Source organism: Protopterus annectens, chromosome 4.part0, assembly GCF_019279795.1.
Source record: "Protopterus annectens isolate FY-2018-M chromosome 4.part0, PAN1.0, whole genome shotgun sequence".
Classification (NCBI taxonomy): domain Eukaryota; kingdom Metazoa; phylum Chordata; order Ceratodontiformes; family Protopteridae; genus Protopterus; species Protopterus annectens.
The window spans coordinates 885,483,498-885,504,369 of record NC_056733.1 but is presented as its reverse complement, the minus strand read 5'-3'; the positions used below and the strand labels follow the sequence as shown (position 1 = coordinate 885,504,369).

Sequence of the window (20,872 nt, the reverse complement as noted above, 5' to 3'; positions counted from 1 at the left end):
AGTTTTATTAATAATGTCCCCTAACCTTGAGCCACTTTCCATAGTATACAAAACCTGAAAAACAAAGGTATGCTTACTGCCAGCCTGAATCGTATGCTTGGCTAAAGCACTGAAAACAAGCCCCTTCCTGTTGCAATACAGATGGTCTCTCATTCTCCCCCTCAACCTACGGCTGGTCTTCCCAACGTAGAATCTGAAGCAAATAACGCAATGCGCTACATAGACTAGATGTTGGGTATTAGTCAGCCCTGGCCCCTAGTTGCCACAGCCTACCTGTCTCAGGGTGCTTAAAAAATCTGGATTCATCTATGTACTCACACTAGGCACAAGAGCCACATTTAAGGGTCCCACCCCAGCTTCCATCACATTTATGTCTTCCAGGATAGCACACAAGTGCTGCTTTAGATTCATTTTGTTTGTAAAAACAAACTTAGTTTGGGTCCAGCAAGCACTGAAGTACATTGATCAACCTGCATAATAGACCAGTTCTTTTTCAAAACATCTTGTATCACTTGAACATCCTGGGAACAGGTGAAAACCACAGGGATAAATGAAGGGTTCACATTCAATCTATTGTAACACAGGGTTTGGCCCGACCACCCCTTTCATTAAACACCTTACGATAGGCTTTGCATATCTCATTCTGTTTATACCCCCTTGATTCAAAAGCTGCTCTCAAAGTCTCCATTTCCAAACGGAGGTCAGCCTCATCACAGGACAAAGGAGATATACGCATAGCCTGCCCAGTCAAGATATTAGAAAACACATGCTGAGGATGAAAACTGTCTCTATGAAGAAAGGAGGTAACATAACATTCCTTCCTGTGCAATTTAGTATAAAATCTCTCCCCTTCTCTAACTGTAGTCACATCTAAAAAATCCACAGACAGTGCTGAATAGTTCATAGTAAAACGTAGAAAAGAAATACTCCTATTAATCATATGAAAAAATTCCTTTAATTCACTCTCACTCCCATGCCAAGCAATAAAAAGGTCGTCCACAAATCGGTGATAAAAACACACTTTACCACAATAAGCATCCAAAACATTCTGCTGTTCCCAGCCAACCATTACAAGATTGGCATATGAAATGGCACAACGTGTACCCATTGCTACTCCTGATATCTGCCAGTAAAAACAGTCATCAAAAAGAAAAATGTTGTTCTCAAGTAACAATTCAAGTAACATACATAAAAAATCAACTTGACTAAAAGAGAACTTATTGGAGTCTAAAAGGACTGACCTAACCATGCCAATCCCTTCGAGGGACAGCATTGTCTGTGGATTTTTTAGATGTGACTACAGTTAGAGAAGGGGAGAGATTTTATACTAAATTGCACAGGAAGGAATGTTATGTTCCCTCCTTTCTTCATAGAGACAGTTTGCGTCCTCAGCATGTGTTTTCTAATATCTTGACTGGGCAGGCTATGCGTATATCTCCTTTGTCCTGTGATGAGGCTGACCTCCGTTTGGAAATGGAGACTTTGAGAGCAGCTTTTGAATCAAGGGGGTATAAACAGAATGAGATATGCAAAGCCTATCGTAAGGTGTTTAATGAAAGGGGTGGTCGGGCCAAACCCTGTGTTCCAATAGATTGAATGTGGACCCTTCATTTATCCCTGTAGTTTTGACCTATTCCCAGGATGTTGAAGTGATACAGGATGTTTTGAAAAAGAACTGGTCTATTATGCAGGTTGATCAATGCACTTCAGTGCTTGTTGGACCCAAACTAAGTTTGTTTTTAGAAACAAAATTAATCTCATGCAGCACTTGTGCTATCCTGGAAGACATAAACTTGATGGAAGCTGGGGTGGGACCCTTAAATGTGGCTCTTGTGCCTAGTGTGAGTACATAGATGAATCCAGATTTTTTAAGCACCCTGGGACGGATAGGCTGTGGCAACTTAGGGCCAGGGCTGACTAATACCCAACATCTAGTCTATGTAGTGCATTGCGTTATTTGCTTCAGATTCTACGTTGGGAAGACCAACCGTAGGTTGAGGGGGAGAATGAGAGACCATCTGTATTGCACCAGGAAGGGGCTTGTTTTTAGTGCTTTAGCCAAGCATACCATTCAGGCTGGCAATAAGCATACCTTTGTTTTTCAGGTTTTGCATGCTATGGAAATTGGCTCAAGGTTAGGGGACATTATTAATAAAACTGAAAATATTGAGTTACAGTGGATTTTGCGATTAGGTTCACACAGGGGGTATGGTCTCAATGACAGTGTTCCCCTGAAACCTGCACTTAAAGCCAAGAAGTTAAAGTAATGTTTATGAATGCACTGCTGTGGTTTGCACTTTAAGTTAGGTGTTTTAATTAGCTATTTAATTTTGCCAAGATTTGTAAGCAATTTATATAAAAATATTATCACCGAATATATTTAATTACTTGATATGTTATATATCCACAATTCTGCTGTGTTTTAATGGTTCAGGTATGAGGGCTTGTTTTAAGTGGACAATACATTAATTGTCTAACTATTTAAATGTGTAATGTTGTTCTGTTTGGTTGTCTGATGAAGCAGTGGGTCTCACTGCGGAAGCGCTCACCTTTTAATAAAGTTCCTGTATTTTACAGCTGCTGGTGTATTGCCCTTGTTTGACATATTGCCTTCTGTACTGGAAGTTTTCTGAAGTTGTAAACAAGCAAATACATGCTTATATTTCCCCTAGTGTAAACAAAGCTTACCATCTTCTCAGTGCAACAATCCAATTCTCTGCCCCTGTCCCTAGCGTTATAATCTCTTCTCTCTAACCTATACTAATCTCTTCATACCCTCTATCTATAACACGTTATACTTCCTGTTCCTTCCACATACCACTTAATTTTGCCAAGATTTGTAAGCAATTTATATAAAAATATTATCACCGAATACATTTACTTACTTGATATGTTATATATCCACAATTCTGCTGTGTTTTAATGGTTCAGCTATTAAGGGTATAATTATTGTTTTCTATACTCATTTTCCAGATTGAACCTGAAATATGTCCATATGGATCAATGGTATAGCCCAGTTACCAAAATATACATATAAACGTACAAATTACAAGACAAAAACATACAGTCCATCAAGAAAGGACCAACCCGTGTGTTTCACAGCCACCTGCAATCATCTGTGGGTAAAGCAGGGGGCTGCAGCTGTCCTACTCCTTTGCATCCCATATGTCCCCCTCCCCATTATCACTGGTTATAAAGACATTAAGCATCCCACTATGAGAAGCCTGAGTCCAAGTCTACAATAATAATCCCTTCACCTTCCTTTTCTATCACTTTTCTCATGACCTTCTCCCCTTCCCCAACTCCTCTTACAGTCATTCTTGACCATCCCTACATATCCCTCATCAGATGAATTCTAGGCAATCATTACTAAGGGAATTTTGAAAATATATACTTCTGTACATACTGTATGTATTCATTGTACACGGTTTGCTTTGTAATCGAACTCTGCATGACTTGACTGCAAATTATTTTTCTGTTTCTATCCAGGCCGAGGCTGAGATTAGACAGTTGTCAACAGTGCTCTACCCAGCTAACAAATGTAAATAAATAAATAAAATAACGACAAAAAAAGAAACTTACTGCAGATCACTGTTTCTACAGTCAACATTCCCTCCCTATTGGATCACTGACACAGGACAGCCTTCAGAGATCCATACTTAGTCGTCGTGAATAATCTTTCTGAGTGCAGACAAACAGGAAGCAATGTTTGTTGTTTGTCTTTTCGGCTTTTCCCGGTTAGGGGTTGCCACAGCGGAGCTCCGGTCTGCTAATGATTGGCAGTAGATTTTTATGGTGCCGAGTTGCCAGCCTGACGCCCAACCTTCAGCGAAAGCACGCCCATTCACGCATGTCTTTGGGAGACCACTCGACCGCGGGGAGGACATGCAGACTCCACACAGAAGGCACTCCAGCCGAGAATCGAACAGGAGAACCTCTTGCTGTGAGGCAACAACGCTACCACTGTACCACTGCGGCTTTGCTTTATTGCTTACAAACAGGAAGCAATAATCTGTCAATACCCATAAATGCAATAAGTTAACCTGTCACACAGTCACACTTACCAGCACTTTTCATATTTACTTTTGCATCATCTTAAAAGTACTCAATTGTATTTTTTACTGCTTGGTGTAACTCATTCTAAGCCTTTTGGTTTAAACACTTGGGCTTCGGACCAGTTGTTTTGCACTGAGAGGGTTTGTGGTCTGCACTGTAGTGGCAGAAAAGGTAGCTTACATCCTTCTAGGTTGGGAGCTGCTGATTGAGGGTTCAGTGTCTTGTTATTCTAAAAGTGTATTAATTCTGGTTTAAGCACTTGGGCTTTCAGGCCAGTTATTTTACATTAAGAGGGTTCGTGGTCCACACTCTTGTGGGAGGAGAGGCTGGACTCTGCCCTTCTGAGCTGGGAATTTCTGGTTAAAGGCTTATAGTGCATGCATATCTGAACTGCTTCTTACTGAAGTTGGTGCGCCTTGTTTGCTGTGGCATAGACTGGATTCGGGCCTGCTGGATCTAGCTTTGTTTGTGTAACTTCAGCACTAATCCAGGCATTCTCTAAAGTATTCAATTGTATTTATTACTGCTTGGTAGTAACTTGATTAAAGTGTAGCTATCATTCTAAGTCTTTTGGATTAAGCACTTGGGCTTCAGACCGGTTGTTTTACATTAGGAAGGTTTGTGGCATGCACTGTGGTGGCAGGACAGGTAGCTTTCATCCTTCTAAGTTGGGAACTGCTGATTGAGAGCCCAGTGTCTGTTATTCTTAAAGTGTATTAGTTCTGGTTTAAGCACTTGGGCTTCAGGCCAGTTATTTTACATTAAGAAGGTTCGTGGTCTGCACTTTTGTGGGAGAAGAGGCTGGACTCTGCCCTTCTGAGCTGGGAATTTCTGGTTAAAGGTTTATAGTGCCTGAATATTTGAACTGTATCTTACTGAAATTGGTACACCTTGTTTGCTGTAGCATAGACTAGATCCAGGCCTGCTGAATCTAGCTTTGTTTATATGCTTGTTGTTTGTTTGCTTGTTATTTCCCTGGAACGCTAATTCCACCTAATACGCGGCTTCTCAGCACTTTTGTGGATCACTAGTGATATCTGCATTGCTTACTGTACTTATTTCCTTGTTTCACTTGAAAGAAAGTTATTGTTTGTCGTTTTTGCATTTAAGTTACCTGTAACACATTGCACTTAAGTTACCTGGCACTTGCTCACTAAAGCAATTATATAAGTCAGCACTAAACATTAAAAGCACTATACCCTCACTCCCCACTGGCCCTTGTTTTCAATTATAAAGGAATTCCCAATATTATTCTAGCATGTCCAAAGGTCAGTTGTCAATCTCCTCTCGGTCCAGCTGGTGAATCTGGGAATCTTGAGGCAATGTTACAACTGCCTCATGTACACAGACAACCCTCTCCTCCTCCCAACAAATTCCAACACATGTGAGAGATGCAACCATATAGCCAAACTGGAGGCTAAGCTCTCTCAACTCAGTACTGGCATAACCAGTCAGGAGGAGAAGGAAACCACACTCACTACAATTCCAGTCTCACATAGACCTACCATGACAGCAAACCAAACACATAATCACACAAAACATACTGGAGGCTCTAAATAAAGATCTGCCTAAGCAGCAGAGACCTCCAAAGCAGACACCCAAGCAACCGCTACCCCAAAACAAAACACGTGCAACACATATCTCACAAAGCCAGTGTGCCGAACAGTCACAGCCCTTAAGACTAAACAACACACCTGATACACTTGTAATAGGTGACTCTATCGTCAGGCACACTGATGTCCCGCTCACCAGGCTGAACAAGGAGAGGGTCACGGTGAGCAGCATGTCGGGCGCTAGGATCCGCCACATAACACAAGCACTCAGGTCACTCCAAGGCAAGTACAAATATGACTCAGTCATTGTCCATGCTGGTGTGAATGACCTGAGACGTTCCTCCCTGGACTACATGAAAAGAGACATAGAGGAGCTCTCTGAGCATGTAGCCCAGGCCGGTATGACCCTGACCTTGAGTAGCATCTTACCCTCACCAAGAATGATGCCACAATATGAAGACAAGATGATCAATTTCAACAATTGGCTTAAGTACTGGTGTCATTCAAAGGGGATCCAATGCCTGTCAGCTTGGGATGATATGCTCGACAAGCCACGATGCTTCGCTAGGGACGGCTTGCACCTGTCACCCCTGGGCTTTCAGATATTGGCAAAGGCTCTTGCTACCCCCATAGTGCCTTTTTTAGGCAAGGCTCAAAAGACAAACCCACCTCCATAGGTATCACAAGGGATAAGAAACTAAGAGTAATGCTATCAACGCCAGAAGTCTAAACCTCAAGATGCACACACTCGAAACTCTCCTTAGCATGGAGAACATCGATATCTGTGCAGTAACAGAAACCTGGTTCAGGGCTCCCGAGAGCACCCCAGCACTACCAGGTTATACCTCATACCATGCTTTTCGGCCCCAAAACTTGGACCGAACCACAAAAGGAGGGGGAGTATCGATATTCATCAAAGATACCCACACCTCCAGGTTGGTGGCAAAGCACGAAGCATCAGAGACTATCCATGTGCAACTAACAGTGGGTAAAACTGCCTTCCAGTTTATAGCCTACTAGAGACCACCCTCCCAAACCCAGGAACCCCACTCGGCCTTCCTGAGAACACTGGAAAATATGAAGGTCTCTCCAAACACCATTATATTGGGCGACTTCAACTACCCAAACATAGACTGGGAGCATTACTCTAGCTCCAACACCCTAGCCCAAAGGTTCCTAGAATTTATAAACTCAAATGCTATGGAACAACTTGTTACCACTCCCACAAGAGGGAAAACATACTGGACCTGATCATCACCAACATGGGGACTCTATGCTCCAGACCAGAAGTGTATCCCTCACTGGTAAGATCAGACCATAAACTAATCTCACTGGATATTCACATCCCGACCCCACCCCCTGCCCAGAAAACCACAGTGAAAAACTTCTCTAAAGCAAATTTCACACTCCTCAAAACCGAGGTGGAATCCTTCAAAGCCCCCGGGCCTGTGGAAAATACGGCCCAGACCGCAGAATCCTTTATAAACGCATTCTATGAACACCTTCAGGAATGCATGGATCATGCGATCCCAAATAAAACCAAGACCCAATCCTCCAAAGGCAAATGTCCTGTCTGGTGGACCCCAGCCATAAACAAACTATACAATAGAAGGAGGAAGCTACTAAATGATAGAGCAAAATCCCAAAAAGGGAAGACATCACTGATCAGTATTAGCAAAAAAATATGGGCATTCATAAAATTGTCTAAGGCCAGCTTCGAGAGAAAAATTGCGCAGGACACTAAGGATAATCACAAGGCTTTCTTTAGTTATGTTAGGAACGTGGGTGGTAATTCCCAGATATGCTCAGAATTAGTCCAAAATGACAAAAAATACACCGAACCCATAGACATTGCCAACATCCTAGCTGACAGGTTCAGCAAACTCCCCCACCAAAAGGGCAAATATCTATCCCAACAGAGTGCTGCCCCCCTGACATCTCAGATGCTCAGGTAAAAGCCGCCTCTCCAAAGCAAAAACACAGCATCAATGGGACCAGACGGTGTCCTGGCTGCGCCCTACATGAATTCCAAGAAGAGCTAAACCCAAACATAAAACTACTGTTCAATCTCAGCCTTACTACAGGATATGTGCCCAAAGAGTGGCGTACAGCAACAGTGATCCCTCTCCATAAAGGTGGTGCCTCAACGGATCCTGAAAACTATCGCCCCATAAGCCTGACTAGCTTGGTCTGCAAAGCTATGGAAAGGATCATCATGGACCTCATAAATAAAGATATTGGGGACCTACAGACACTGGATCCTACCCAGTTCGGCTTTGTTAAGGGCAGATCCTGCCTCTTAAACCTGGTTGATTTCTTTGAAACAGTCACCAAGGCCATTGACGAGGGAAAGGTGGTCCACACAGCCTACCTGGACCTCGCAAAAGCCTTCGATACAATACCCCACTCGGGCATTATAGATAAGCTCACCAGCTTAAATATAAACCCCTATGTCACTAGACGGATTGCAAACTGGCTCAAGGACAGAACCCACATGGTTAGAATTGCTGGAGCCATGTCAGACTCCAAACCAGTTACAAGTGGTGTCCCACAAGGCTCAGTCCTGGGACCTCTCTTGTTCGGTATATATTTCTCGGAGGTACAGGCCAACATGGAAGGACTGTGGCTGACCAAGTTCGCAGATGACTGCAAACTGGGCGCCATAATCGACTCTCCAGCCGACACAAGCATCCTCCAAAAGGGCCTCATAGAAACAGACAACTGGTGCCAGAGCCATGGCCTCAAGCTAAATGCCAAAAGTGTATAGTCATCCCTTTGGCAAAACAAAGTGCCCACAAATTACCACATAGGTGGTAATCCATTAAGTACAGAAGAAGTAATTAGGGACCTGGGGACCCAAGTTGATAGCAATCTCTCATTTGACAACCACATGGCCAAAGTGGTTAGAAAAACATTTTATACAGCCCACCTAATCATGAAGGGATTCACATCTAGATCAGGGGAGGTCATCGTGCCTCTTTACTCATCCCTCATCAGGCCCATTATTGAGTACAATGCCCCTTTTGGGATGTACCTTACCAGACACCTGCAGCAACTGGAAAGACCCCAAAAGTTCCTCACCAAGAGGATCAAAGGGCTCAAACAGATGCCATATTTTGCCCGGTTAAAGAAACTCCAGCTCTACTCAGTGGCATACTGCCTGTTCAGAGGCGATCTGTGCCTGACGTATAAAGCCATGTCCAACCCGGAATTAATGGACATGCTGCACCTCAGAAAATCCAAATCCCATCAAGCTACGTGCTCAAGAGACTTGAACCTCAGCACTGAAATAAATAGGACATGCTGGAGGGACAGATTCATAACCCAGAGACTCCCTTCACTCTGGAATAAAATCCCAGTCCAGGTTAGGCAGAGTCCCTCATTGACTCTCCTCAAGAGGAATCTTGATGAGTGGATGGGAGATTGTAGGTTTACCCCGGGTATCACTTCTGTGTCACTGTTAGACAGAGGCACAGTATACTAACCTCGAAAAAGGGCATAGCAAAATAAATTTAAAGTCTTTATAGGGTTCCCTTCTCACCACCTATACCAACGGACTTTCTTCATGTACTGACTGACCTCTCCCTAGTCACACAGACTGTCTGTGGAGTCAGACTGATCATTCCTTATTCATGGGGTTCAGAATGTAACTTCTCCCTCTCACAATGACCACAAATCTTTGACAGGATCAAGACGAGCTCTACATTCATGCAGATTTTTGTCTCTTCTACTCGCCAACATTGGTGACATTTTATGGGATCAGACTGACATCTACCTGGTCACTCAAACTGCTGACTCCTTCCCCTTTCCTCACCTAGACTAATAACCACACAATGCGTCAGCATGGCTCCAGTCACACTTCCTCATTTACTTACTTGTTTTTTTTAACCACGTATCCATCTGATCCAAAATGAAACTACTTTTAACTAAGACCAAAGTTGAACCTCAAAGTCAACAATGAACAACATAAAAAATGAAAACAGGGGACTGCTAGAGCACAACCGAGAAAATAAGTCACTTACATGATATATGTGATCAGAATAATAAGCATTTGTGGGTTCAGTTGACCCCTTGCTCACTCACCTACAATACAACTACATGCCTTTTATTCACACTGTAGAACTTCAATACCCAGCCAAATGAGTCACTAGTTATACTGATGGACTTTATATAGCTTTTCAGTATACCCAGGGTGCACATCTTCCCATTTGGAAAAATAAAAAATGGTCTGTATAATCTTAGATGGGTTAGTTCTCAATTTGTGTAGCTTCCTGGTTCACCTACTACCCATGCACAAGATGCCCAGGCTGGCACCCTCAAACTCACCCCTTGTACAAGCTGCAAACATCAGAGGTCATTTGGCTAAAGGCTCCTTACTATTCCCAGGAAGTCAGCTCTCCACAACAAACCAGAACACTATTGTCCTGTCATGTCATCTGAACATAAAGCTTTATTTTTATATCAACTTACCCTGTTTTACATGCAACAAGCTGCTCGGAGGTTCAGTGTTTCCAATGAGGGGCTGTTCAGTGTCTTGAGGGCTGTTTGTTGGCAGTACTGAAGATGAAGATGGTGAGGAAGAGGTGGGCTTAGGTCTTGATGGCTGATCATTCAACCGGAGGATGTTTTCTGATGTCCCAGTGTCAGGAGGCACACATGGTGGTGCGGCTGTGGGAGGAATCGCAGAGAAGAAGATGTCTTTGTGATCTTTAGAGTGCTTTGGGGTTGTTGGAGTATCTCCTACTTGCTGTAATGAAAAAGGAAAAAACAGTTTTAGTCAGTGCTTCAAGTAGACCTCTATCAACTACCTTCATTATTATTAATATTACAAGGTTGGGATTAATCCACTCACCATCCAAGGCTGCATGTGATATTTTCTTTCTATTCATTTTTAAGGACCAATAAAACACACACGAAAATGGTGAAAGAAAGAAAGAGAGACATACAAAGTTTGAACTTGCTCCCTGAACAGTAAACTTTAAGCAGATTATCAGTTAAAATGGCAAGCAATAGACAGGCCCTGGGCAAGTAACATGCATGGCTGTCAATGAACACACAGAAACAAGACACACACACACACACACACACACACACACACACACACACACACACACACACGTACCTTTGCTACTCGCCTGTATATCATACACCTGTGAAGACATCCAAGAGATTACATGTTTGTATGGAAGGAAAAAAATGGCCGCAGCTCTGCACCCTTCCACACAAAACACTGCAGAGAGACCAAGAACCCCATACCAAGGCAAACAATGATGCAGAGGGCCACCAGCAGGCTCTCTGTGGACAAAGCCACTAAAGATAATGTAGGGAATGAAGCCATAGAGGTTCTGAGCAAACCAAATAATTGAATGCACAATGGTTTCATGCTATGAAGTTGTATAACCTTACTTACTGTTACAGTGACTAAGATGCATAACCTTATTGATCAAATGGTAACATGATACACAATAATCCAGCTAACAGCCACACAAAGACCACTGACTACTTTACACTCTCCCACCATATTTAAAGTCTAAGTACAGAAAATACCACAAATTTACCATTATGTTAATGCAAGTGTTGGTGTTTTGGTAGCAGAACTTGAGTTGACTTTTGTATTGATGACAGAATGCAGACATATCTTGTCCATCTGAGGGATTTTTCTCTTCTCTTTTTAAATACTTGCTTGAAAATTGAGACTGATAAAAACAATCTTTTTATCTGATGGTCATGACGACACTGCTGACTCACTAGTTACTCAGTACCATTACAGACTGTCATCTGCTCAGAGCTGGTGGGAGACCCAAACATTGTCAGAGTACTCTGCCATACGAGAGACTCACCAGCATGAACCGATTATTCTTAAAAAAGATCCCAGACCTTGTTTTCCTAGCCCCCTTCTGTTCCTTTTAATAACTGACTGAAGGGGTTATGAGCAAAACATGCAATTATGTCCTAAGAGCACCTCTAGGACGCAGAGGAGGGCTGCCATAGCAACCAGCAATGAAAGTGAGAACAAAACAGACATTTTTTGCTTGATGTGAAAACTGAGACAAATAAAAAAAGAAAGAAAAGAAAAGATCTCCTGCTTCTCATCTCATGCTTTAATGAACTCAAAAAGACATTTCACGAAAGCATTTTCAACTGTAAAAGTGCCCTGTGATACTTCAATAAGAGGCAAACAAGTGCTTAAAATGAGCTCATTACTAACAGGTGGGTGATTGGAAATGTGTTAAAATGCAACCTGGGAAGCCATATGACTCATTCTATCTGTACTACAGCATTCTGGTTTTGCTTAAGGTGTTCAAGTTTAAAGTAGTAGAATTACCCTAAGATTCTTTTGCATGGAAGGTAAGACGAGCTTATCTGCACAGTTAATATTTACTGCCTATGCTGTATGCCAGAATAACACTAATTATTGCCAATCTTACTTCCTCTGTCTGAGCTTATGACTACTATTTCATAACTTATCGACAACTATTGCACACATTTTCCCCATACCTACACCTTATTAGTAACTATAACTGTCACTTCTAGTCTTTAGATCCAATCAACACCTTGTACACCATCACTCCTTGTCACACCTGTTTTTAATTACTCACAGTTGTCCCCTGTTCATACACACAGTCAGCACCTTTCACTCACAACTCATGGCCTGCTCTTACTATCAACAATCTCCTAAGTCTGCACCACAACAATATCTACCACTCATGTAATTTTCCTGTCTCTTAGAACCAGTTAACCCCTACCAAACACCTGCTCTCCTCTAGAACCAGTTAACCCCCACCAAACACATGTTGTCCTCTAGAACCAACTAACCCCCACCAAACACCTGTTGTCCTCTAAAACCAACTAACCGCCACCAAACACCTGTTGTCCTCTAGAACCAAATAACCCCGAAATACATTTTCTCCTCTAGAACCAAATAACCCCTACCAAATACTTGTTCTTCATTAGAATCAACTGACCCCTACCAAGCACCTGTTCTCTATAACCAACTGACCCCTACCAAGCACCTGTTCTCCTCTATAACCAACTGACCCCTACCAAGCACCTGTTCTCCTATAGAACCAACTGACCCCTACCAAGCACCTGCTCTCCTCTATAACCAACTGACCCCTACCAAGCACCTGTTCTCCTCTAGAACCAATCGACCCCTACCAAACACCTGTTGTCCTCTAGAACCAGTAACCCCTACCAAACACCTCTTGTCATCTAGAACCAATTAACCCCCACCAAACACCTTTTCTCCTCTAGAACTAACTGACCCCTACCAAGCACCTGTTCTTCTCTAGAACTAATTAACCCATACCAACCACCTGCTCTCCTCTAGAACCAATAAACCCCTACCAAACACCTGTTGTCCTCTAGAACCAGTAACCCCTACCAAACACCTCTTGTCATCTAGAACCAATTAACCTCTACCAAACACCTGCTCTCCCCTGTCTGTACACTTGATCAAAATGTACAGCCTGTGTCTCATTTATCTGCTGCATGTCATGAAAATCTACCCCACACTTTTCACTTCTTGCTTTTGCAACTAAGCAGTGGACACCACCTACCTGTTACTTTTTTGACCCTACACCTGAGTAACACCTATGTCATTACTAGGTCTCACAACTAATGAACATCTATCCACCTTAGATTAGCATATAACACCCATTTGGATTTCCCCATTCAAGCCCACATCTAACACTAGCAAGTCACTTGCAGGCACTCCCACACATTAATACCTACCACACACCTGTCATTTCTTGTCCTGACACACCACTTCTTGTCCCTAAAAAAAAAAAAAAAACTGGACATCTACAGCAACTAGACATTTCCTGTCACTACAACTTATTTCCGTCAACCATCACTAACCTGGCTCCACTTTATACAGGCCTGCAGGTGATGGAAAGCAGCAGAAACAAAGGACATATGCTTTCCAAACTAGCGATGGTACTGTGGATGTAGTAGGTGTCCCATGGTGACATAAGCTTTCATGTCACCCACTAACTGGAAGGATTTAAGACCTAAAAGAAATGCCCTCATTGTCTGGGTCTAGATTATGCAGTTAAAGTAATCATGCCTAGCTGCAGAAGGAACTTGTTGTGAGTGCTGGTACCTCAAAAACAGCTCGCTGAAAACCAGTTTCAGTCAACCTCAAATTATGATTTTTTTGTGTGAGATATATATATATATATATATATATATATATATATATATATATATATATATATACACATGCATAATGAATGGTCACAAAACAGTGAGCTAAAGAACAAAGATCAATGATGGCAAACATAACTTCCAGTAGATTTACTTTGTGACACTGTCACCTCGCAAAAACAGTGCTTGAATAACTGATATGCTCCACACTTAAAATGGGGGGGGGCTGTCATATAGCTCCCTGGACCTAGAACAATTAGAGTACAGTCCTGAAACACAGACAACCCAGGTCATGGGGAAATACATTCATTTCTGGAAAAAAGGCATTCCCTGTGTCCTCAGAGACAAGCAAAGGAGAAAGTGCAGGTAAGGGGTAATAACCACCATGCCTGCCTGGATGATGACTCGTCCCAGATGTCACTCGGGATCATACTTGAATATCACTACATCAGGAATGAAGGCACAACATGAAATGGAGGAAGGCTGACAGTAGTCAAACAAGAAGGTAAAAAATGATACAGAAACTATATCCATCACCCATTTGTCATTTCCATTTCCTACTGTGGATTGCACTACTCACCCAACATTACCCACCTGGATGATACCTATGGTGCCCTTATTTCCTATACCTGCAAATGATCACCCTCTATTACCTGCCTCACATTTCTCCTTTCTTCTGACTGCTCAGCATAAGCTGAAAAAAATCACAACTCAAAATGAGGCAGTTGTAAAAGGTACAGAGTTGACCATTCTGGCTGTATACCTTAGTAAATGTTAAATGTAGACATACTATAGTAACAAATACTCGAGAAGCAAAAATTCAGCAAACAGAAATTCTTCATATATAACAAAATATCCACAACTACAGAGTGACTGTACTGTTATGACTTTAAAACTATCACGTACTCCCCCACACATAAATCAAATACCATTTTGTAAAATGTCATTGATTCTGTATGTACTTACACATCTAAATTGCCTCCCCACACACACACACACACACACACACACACACACACACACACACACACACACACACACACACACACACACACACACACACACACATGTTATGTTACATGTGTATTGCATTTGTGCTGAGGTCATTGCTGAAGATAGTCTAAGGACTAGTTAAATTAAGCTGCTAATAAATATAATTAAATTACATTATCCCACAGTCAATCTTAACAATTTTACAAATTTTCATCTACCGTTATTATGAGGTCACCCTTCAAAAAGAAGGTCTAGATCTTTTAATGAGTGTACAGCATTTATCCCTGCTGTGTGTTTAGAAACAAATTGGTTTTACTTTAAGTAGGCAATGACTATAAGCAAATGTCAATCATCCTGGCAGAGCACATTCTTAGATATATGACAAAGTGCATCTCATATCTGGCAAGATCGTCCAGACATCCAAGATACAAATATCTGCAAACCAGGACAAAGAGGAGAACAGTAGTTGCATTTCTGCAGTAAGAGCACTTTGCACTAGTGAAGCCAGAGAATTGTACTGTCACAGGCACACAGTCAGTAAAAATCCAAAACGCATAAATGTCGGCATTGCTGTCACAAGGAAGTACCCAGCACTAAAAGGCAAACAGAAAGTGGGATGATGCTGGGTTTGTTCTGAAGACAGGAAAGTCTGGCTACATATTAAGAATCATATGGAGAAAACTCATCTCTGAATAAAGCATTCACGTTGGAACATTTCACTTTCGGATGACCTCTCCAATGGATTCATTGATTTTGGTGAAATCAGCACCAAACTTTGTCAGCAGTTATTCTACCTGTGAAATATGATCAGTATTAGCCAGGATGTCAACAGGAGAGACCTGAGCAGCAGCAGGTCACATGCCAATGTCTGGAGACAGTATGCCTTCAGCCATACCACTACAGGCCAATCTGCAAACATTTGTAGCATATCAGGAGAATGCATGATATCATTGACTAGTGACACCACACACCTGTGCAAGAATGATCAGAGAGGAGGGCACTCCAGTCACAGTTTAACCCACATGCATCTAATCCTCACCCTGTGCAAACTGCTACCTCATTGTGGAGGAGGATCCTTACAATGAAGTTCCAGGTTGGGAGTGGTGTCCATTAAAAAAAAAGCAAATAGGACAAGGGAAGGAGTGGGAAAAATAATACATGCAGACTTGGAAATCAGTTGTGGAATGCAGAAGGCAAAAGCATTAGAAGCTACTCGTCTTCTACAAGCACACTTACTGACTTTGTGGAGATGGCACTAACTTTCAAAAATTTCATAATCATTACAACTGGTTCTTCGATTTATGAAAAAAAGACAATGTGATATTTTAACACTTATATGACCAACAGGGAGGATCACAAACAAATGGAAATACAGTCAAACTTAATATTTTTTTAGGGACAAAAAAAAAAAAGGAGCGGGCACAGAGAGATAGAGGTCACCTTTGTACAGTGAAATTGCTGAGTGCTTGAAAGAACATGTTAGATAAAGACCAGTAAAGGTGAACAGTGGCCTTCTTGTAAGCTGCTGCAATGGTCTTTCTCAAAGATCAATCTTACAACAATCTGTCTCAATGGTTGATATGGCCTGAAGTTCTGCTAACATATGAAAGACCCCCTAATAGAAATATTTCAGTAGTGCAATGTAGTGGTCAATTAAAGTAATGCCATGTGGTTTCTTAATACATTGTAACAAATGTCACAATTCTTCACTAAGTCTCACTATAACAATAAATCATAACATTTGGATTTATGCACCTTACAGGCTTTCTACCTCCTGAGGCTGCAGTGGTTAGCGTTGTTGCCTCACAGCAAGAGGTTCTCTGGTTTGATTCTTGGTTGGAGTGCCTTCTGTGCAGAGTGTGCATGTCCTCCCCAGGGTTGAGTGAACATTAACAACATGCAGGTAGGTGTGTGCATATGTGGGTGTTCCTTCTTTGAAGGTTGGGCGCCGGGCTGGCAACTCGACACCGTAAAAATCCACTGCTAATCATTAGCGGACTGGTGATCTGCTGTGGCGACCCCTAACCAGGAAAAGCCGAATGACATGCCTTCTACTTCCCAGCTACGTATCGATCCCTATGATGACCCATGTTGGTCTAGCACTAGCTTTCCAATGAACTTTGGTTGCTGCACATGGCAGTATGATAAAGCCAGTATTCCCAGGAACTTTCTTCAGCTCTTCTCACAACTGTGTGTGTTTTACATCCCTCTTTAGTGATGAAATAATTTTAACAGCAAAGTATCTCAAGTTTGTTCACTGTTTGTTGCTTTTTACTGAACATTTTCAATCAAATTATTAAGTTTTTGCATGTGGCTTTAGTAAATAGGTAATCCTTTTTTAAAATAAAAAACATGTTTTTCCAAGATGGAGGTGCACACAGATGCAGCAACTCTATGCTCTCCTCCTCAGTGTTTTTTTTTGTGTTTGTGTTCATAAGTACATTCATTATTGCTAAGTTCAGTTAGGCTAATCTTAAGTATAGTCGGCAGATCTCTTGAAAATCGGATTTCAGCACGATCAGGCTGTTACAATTGAACTCTTACACTTATATGACATACCAGAGGAAAGAGCAAGGACACCAGCTTCTCCATGGATTGTTGTTGGCCAAGGCAACAGACGAAGGTGGAGGAGGCACAGGAAGCAAAAGCAGGGCTGTCGATCCAGCCTACAGCAAGTAGTCAAAGGAAACATTCTTAGAAATCACCTTTTCCAAGCATATTTCTTGCTAATGCCAGATGTACCACAAACAAAATGGATGAATTACATCTGCAGATTTCTGACAACATACATAAGACACTGTTGCATTTTATTATTTACAGAGACATGGCTACACTTGTGCATATCAAAAGCAGCCATTGCTGGCAGGCTGCACAGTGTTTACATGGTAAGAGCGGAGGTGGGGGGCTTTGCATCTACATGCATAATAGCTGGTGCACCATCATAAAGACTGTAGGCAGTTACAGCTCTCCTGATTTGGAGTACATGACAATCAAATGCAGGCCTGTTTATTTACCTCAGGAGTTTACTGCTGCTATAGTTACAGCTGTTTACATTCCACCAGATGCGAATGCTTTCACAGCTCTAGGTCACCTGTTTGACATCATTAACGTGCAACAAAACATCCATCCTGATGCTGTTCATATCACAGCTGGTGATTTCAATCACACAGATTTAAAGACAATTCTACACAAATTTCATCAACACATCAAATGTGCAACTAGGGAGAAAAATACACTGGACAAGGCCTACCTAAATATCAAGGATGGCTTTAGGGCAAAACAGCTGCCTCATCTAGGCCAGTCAGACCATTTACCATACTCTTGACTCCAACATACACTCCTGTTAGGAGACAAGGCCAGATTACCACAAAGACTGTTAAAATATAGCCTGAAAGTGCACTTTCGCAGCTACAGGATTGCTTTGAAAGAACTAACTTGGACATTTTCGAGGATCAGGATCTGGAAGAGTACATATCAATGGTACTCTGCTGCATAAACAAAGATATACCGTCTGCTGAGGCAAGGAAAACAGTGGGTCCTGCGACGAGGCGAAAGAAATAGATGCATTTCCCAAATAATATGAAGGTTTGATATAAAGAGTAATATTGAATTGATGAGGAAAATGTATAATGCGCAAAGATGACAATGAAAAATATTTTGGATGTTTTATCATTGTTCGGTTGTAAGTTATGAGCTGACGAGCCGAAGAGTTTTTGAATGTTTTTGTGATTTCTGGCGCACTCAATATTGTAAGCTGCAACATTCTTTTATGCATTCATTTTGTTGGACTTATTGTGGGATCTGGACAAGTCAGTGGAATTGCTGGAATTGATGTGAAATTGTTTGTGTTGGGCCTGAATTCAGTTTGAGTATACGAGGAAGCTTACTACCTAGGACAGAGATTTGGATTAGACGGTGAGGGACGGTGTATGATCATAAACAGATTGATGTATCTGTCGAATTACGGAAATGAGTAGTAGCTCGTATATGCATCTATCTGCTATTTTTCGTGCTGTTGGTGTTTGAGTGGTATCGTTTTATGTCTTTGGCTGATGCACCTTTCATTGGAAGCACATTTGAGTGTTTGTACGCAGCAACTTAGCTTTCCAGCTTTTGATTGTGGATTTAAATATCTAGTTCTGTATTGGACTTATTGTGGGATCTGAACGAGTCAGTGGAATTGCTGGAATTGATGTGAAATTGTTTGTGTTGGGCCTGAATTCAGTTTGAGTATACGAGGAAGCTTACTACCTAGGACAGAGATTTGGATTAGACGGTGAGGGACGGTGTATGATCATAAACAGATTGATGTATCTGTCGAATTACGGAAATGAGTAGTAGCTCGTATATGCATCTATCTGCTATTTTTCGTGCTGTTGGTGTTTGAGTGGTATCGTTTTATGTCTTTGGCTGATGCACCTTTCATTTGAAGTACATTGGAAGCACATTTGAGTGTTTGTACGCAGCAACTTAGCTTTCCAGCTTCTGATTGTGGATTTAAATATCTAGTTCTGTATTGGACTTATTGTGGGATCTGAACGAGTCAGTGGAATTGCTGGAATTGATGTGAAATTGTTTGTGTTGGGCCTGAATCCAGTTTGATTATACGAGGAAGATTAAAACTGTGTGAGCTTACTACCTAGGACATTTTTGTATCTAGGACTGGCCTAATTAATGTTCTAACAAATGGGATGTTTGACATTTTCTGTTTTTTCAACTGTTCGTACTTTGTGAGATCAGCGGACATTGTATTTTTCCAGTGGGTGTTTGATTTGGATTAGACGGCGAGGGATGGTGTATGCTTTTATCTAACTTGCTTGCCTCAATAATTACTGAATAACTGACTGTACCTTATCCCTACTAGGTGGTTAGTGCACGCACCCTATCAGGATAGCCAGTAGCCAAACCCTCCAAATATTGCCCCCCACTTACTCATTATCCACTCACTGCTACAACTGCCTTGTCCCCCCTCCACTCTACCCTTCTATATCCCTGTGAATACACCCTCACACATTTCATTCTAAGCCTCTCCTCTCAAACTTATTAACCATCTCTCTTCCTCTCACTCAACTCATACTCTGTCGCCCACCATGCAAACAAAATCTGCTCTAATACCCTTACTTCTAAGCCTAATCCTCTTCTGCTTACTCTGCCTTACTAGTCTCCCACAGTTTCAGCACTCCCCATCCCTTTCATACAATTGCAATTTACATTAAAAAAAGACTTTCCCTTTACAAGCCAAGCCTCCCCCCACCTCTACAAACATAATGAATCTTTTCTATTTCAAAGGAAGCTCTTCCTTACCCCTAGTAAACCACTTCCCATACCCACCAAACTCACCTCATTAGGTTCCAATATCTACACCTATGACACATTAGAAAATAGATACCTATCCATACTCTACTCAAAATTTATCACCCTCCTCCTCCGTTCTGGAGACATACACCCTAACCCAGGGCCTTCATACAACTACACCTCTAAACCACATTCACATTGCTCTCCCCTGCACCACAAATCTCTTCTCCTTGCCACACTTAATGCCAGGAGCCTTTGTAATAAAATACCTTCCTTTCACGCCTAGATCTCTCATAACAAACCTGATATTGTCTCTATCACAGAAACCTGGCTAAAACCACACATAAAAGATACCGAAATTATGCCCACTAACTATAAACTTATAAGAAGTGACAGACCTCAAAAGAAAAGTGGTGGAGGAGTAGCCTTACTCTTCTCCTCCTCCTTAACAGTAATACCCTATACTAAGCCCATACCCTCATTTGACACTGCCGAGCTAACCCCCGCCCTTCTCAAAGTAAACAACAATAAAACTTTATGCATTGCCTCCCTGTACATTCCTCCTGGTAACAATATCACTATACTGGAGGATATTCTTGCCTGATTTACCTCCAACATAAACAGTGAGACTATAATCCTAGGCGATGTCAACATAAACTGGTCTTCCATTGACTCATCTGCCCCCTTCTCAAAGCATCAACCTATATCAATTCACACAGCTAATCAAACCCCCTACTAGACCAAATAAAGATTACACCACAGGTAGCATCCTTGACTGGATACTAGTCTCCCACCCAAACCGAGTTTCTGATAGTGGTACTCTCGCA

At 41.9% G+C, this 20,872-nt stretch overlaps 1 protein-coding gene across 4 annotated transcripts in view; it reads right to left on the bottom strand.

Moving 5' to 3' along the window:
* The window catches only part of CABIN1 (calcineurin binding protein 1), a 4,301,447-nt gene that overhangs the window by 445,199 nt on the left and 3,835,376 nt on the right, over positions 1 to 20,872 (bottom strand). For all 4 annotated transcript variants that reach the window (XM_044068841.1, XM_044068840.1, XM_044068839.1 and 1 more), the window contains one exon: positions 10,080 to 10,356. In XM_044068841.1, the coding sequence (XP_043924776.1) occupies positions 10,080 to 10,356 (277 nt within the window). The remainder of the gene's footprint in view (positions 1 to 10,079; positions 10,357 to 20,872) is intronic.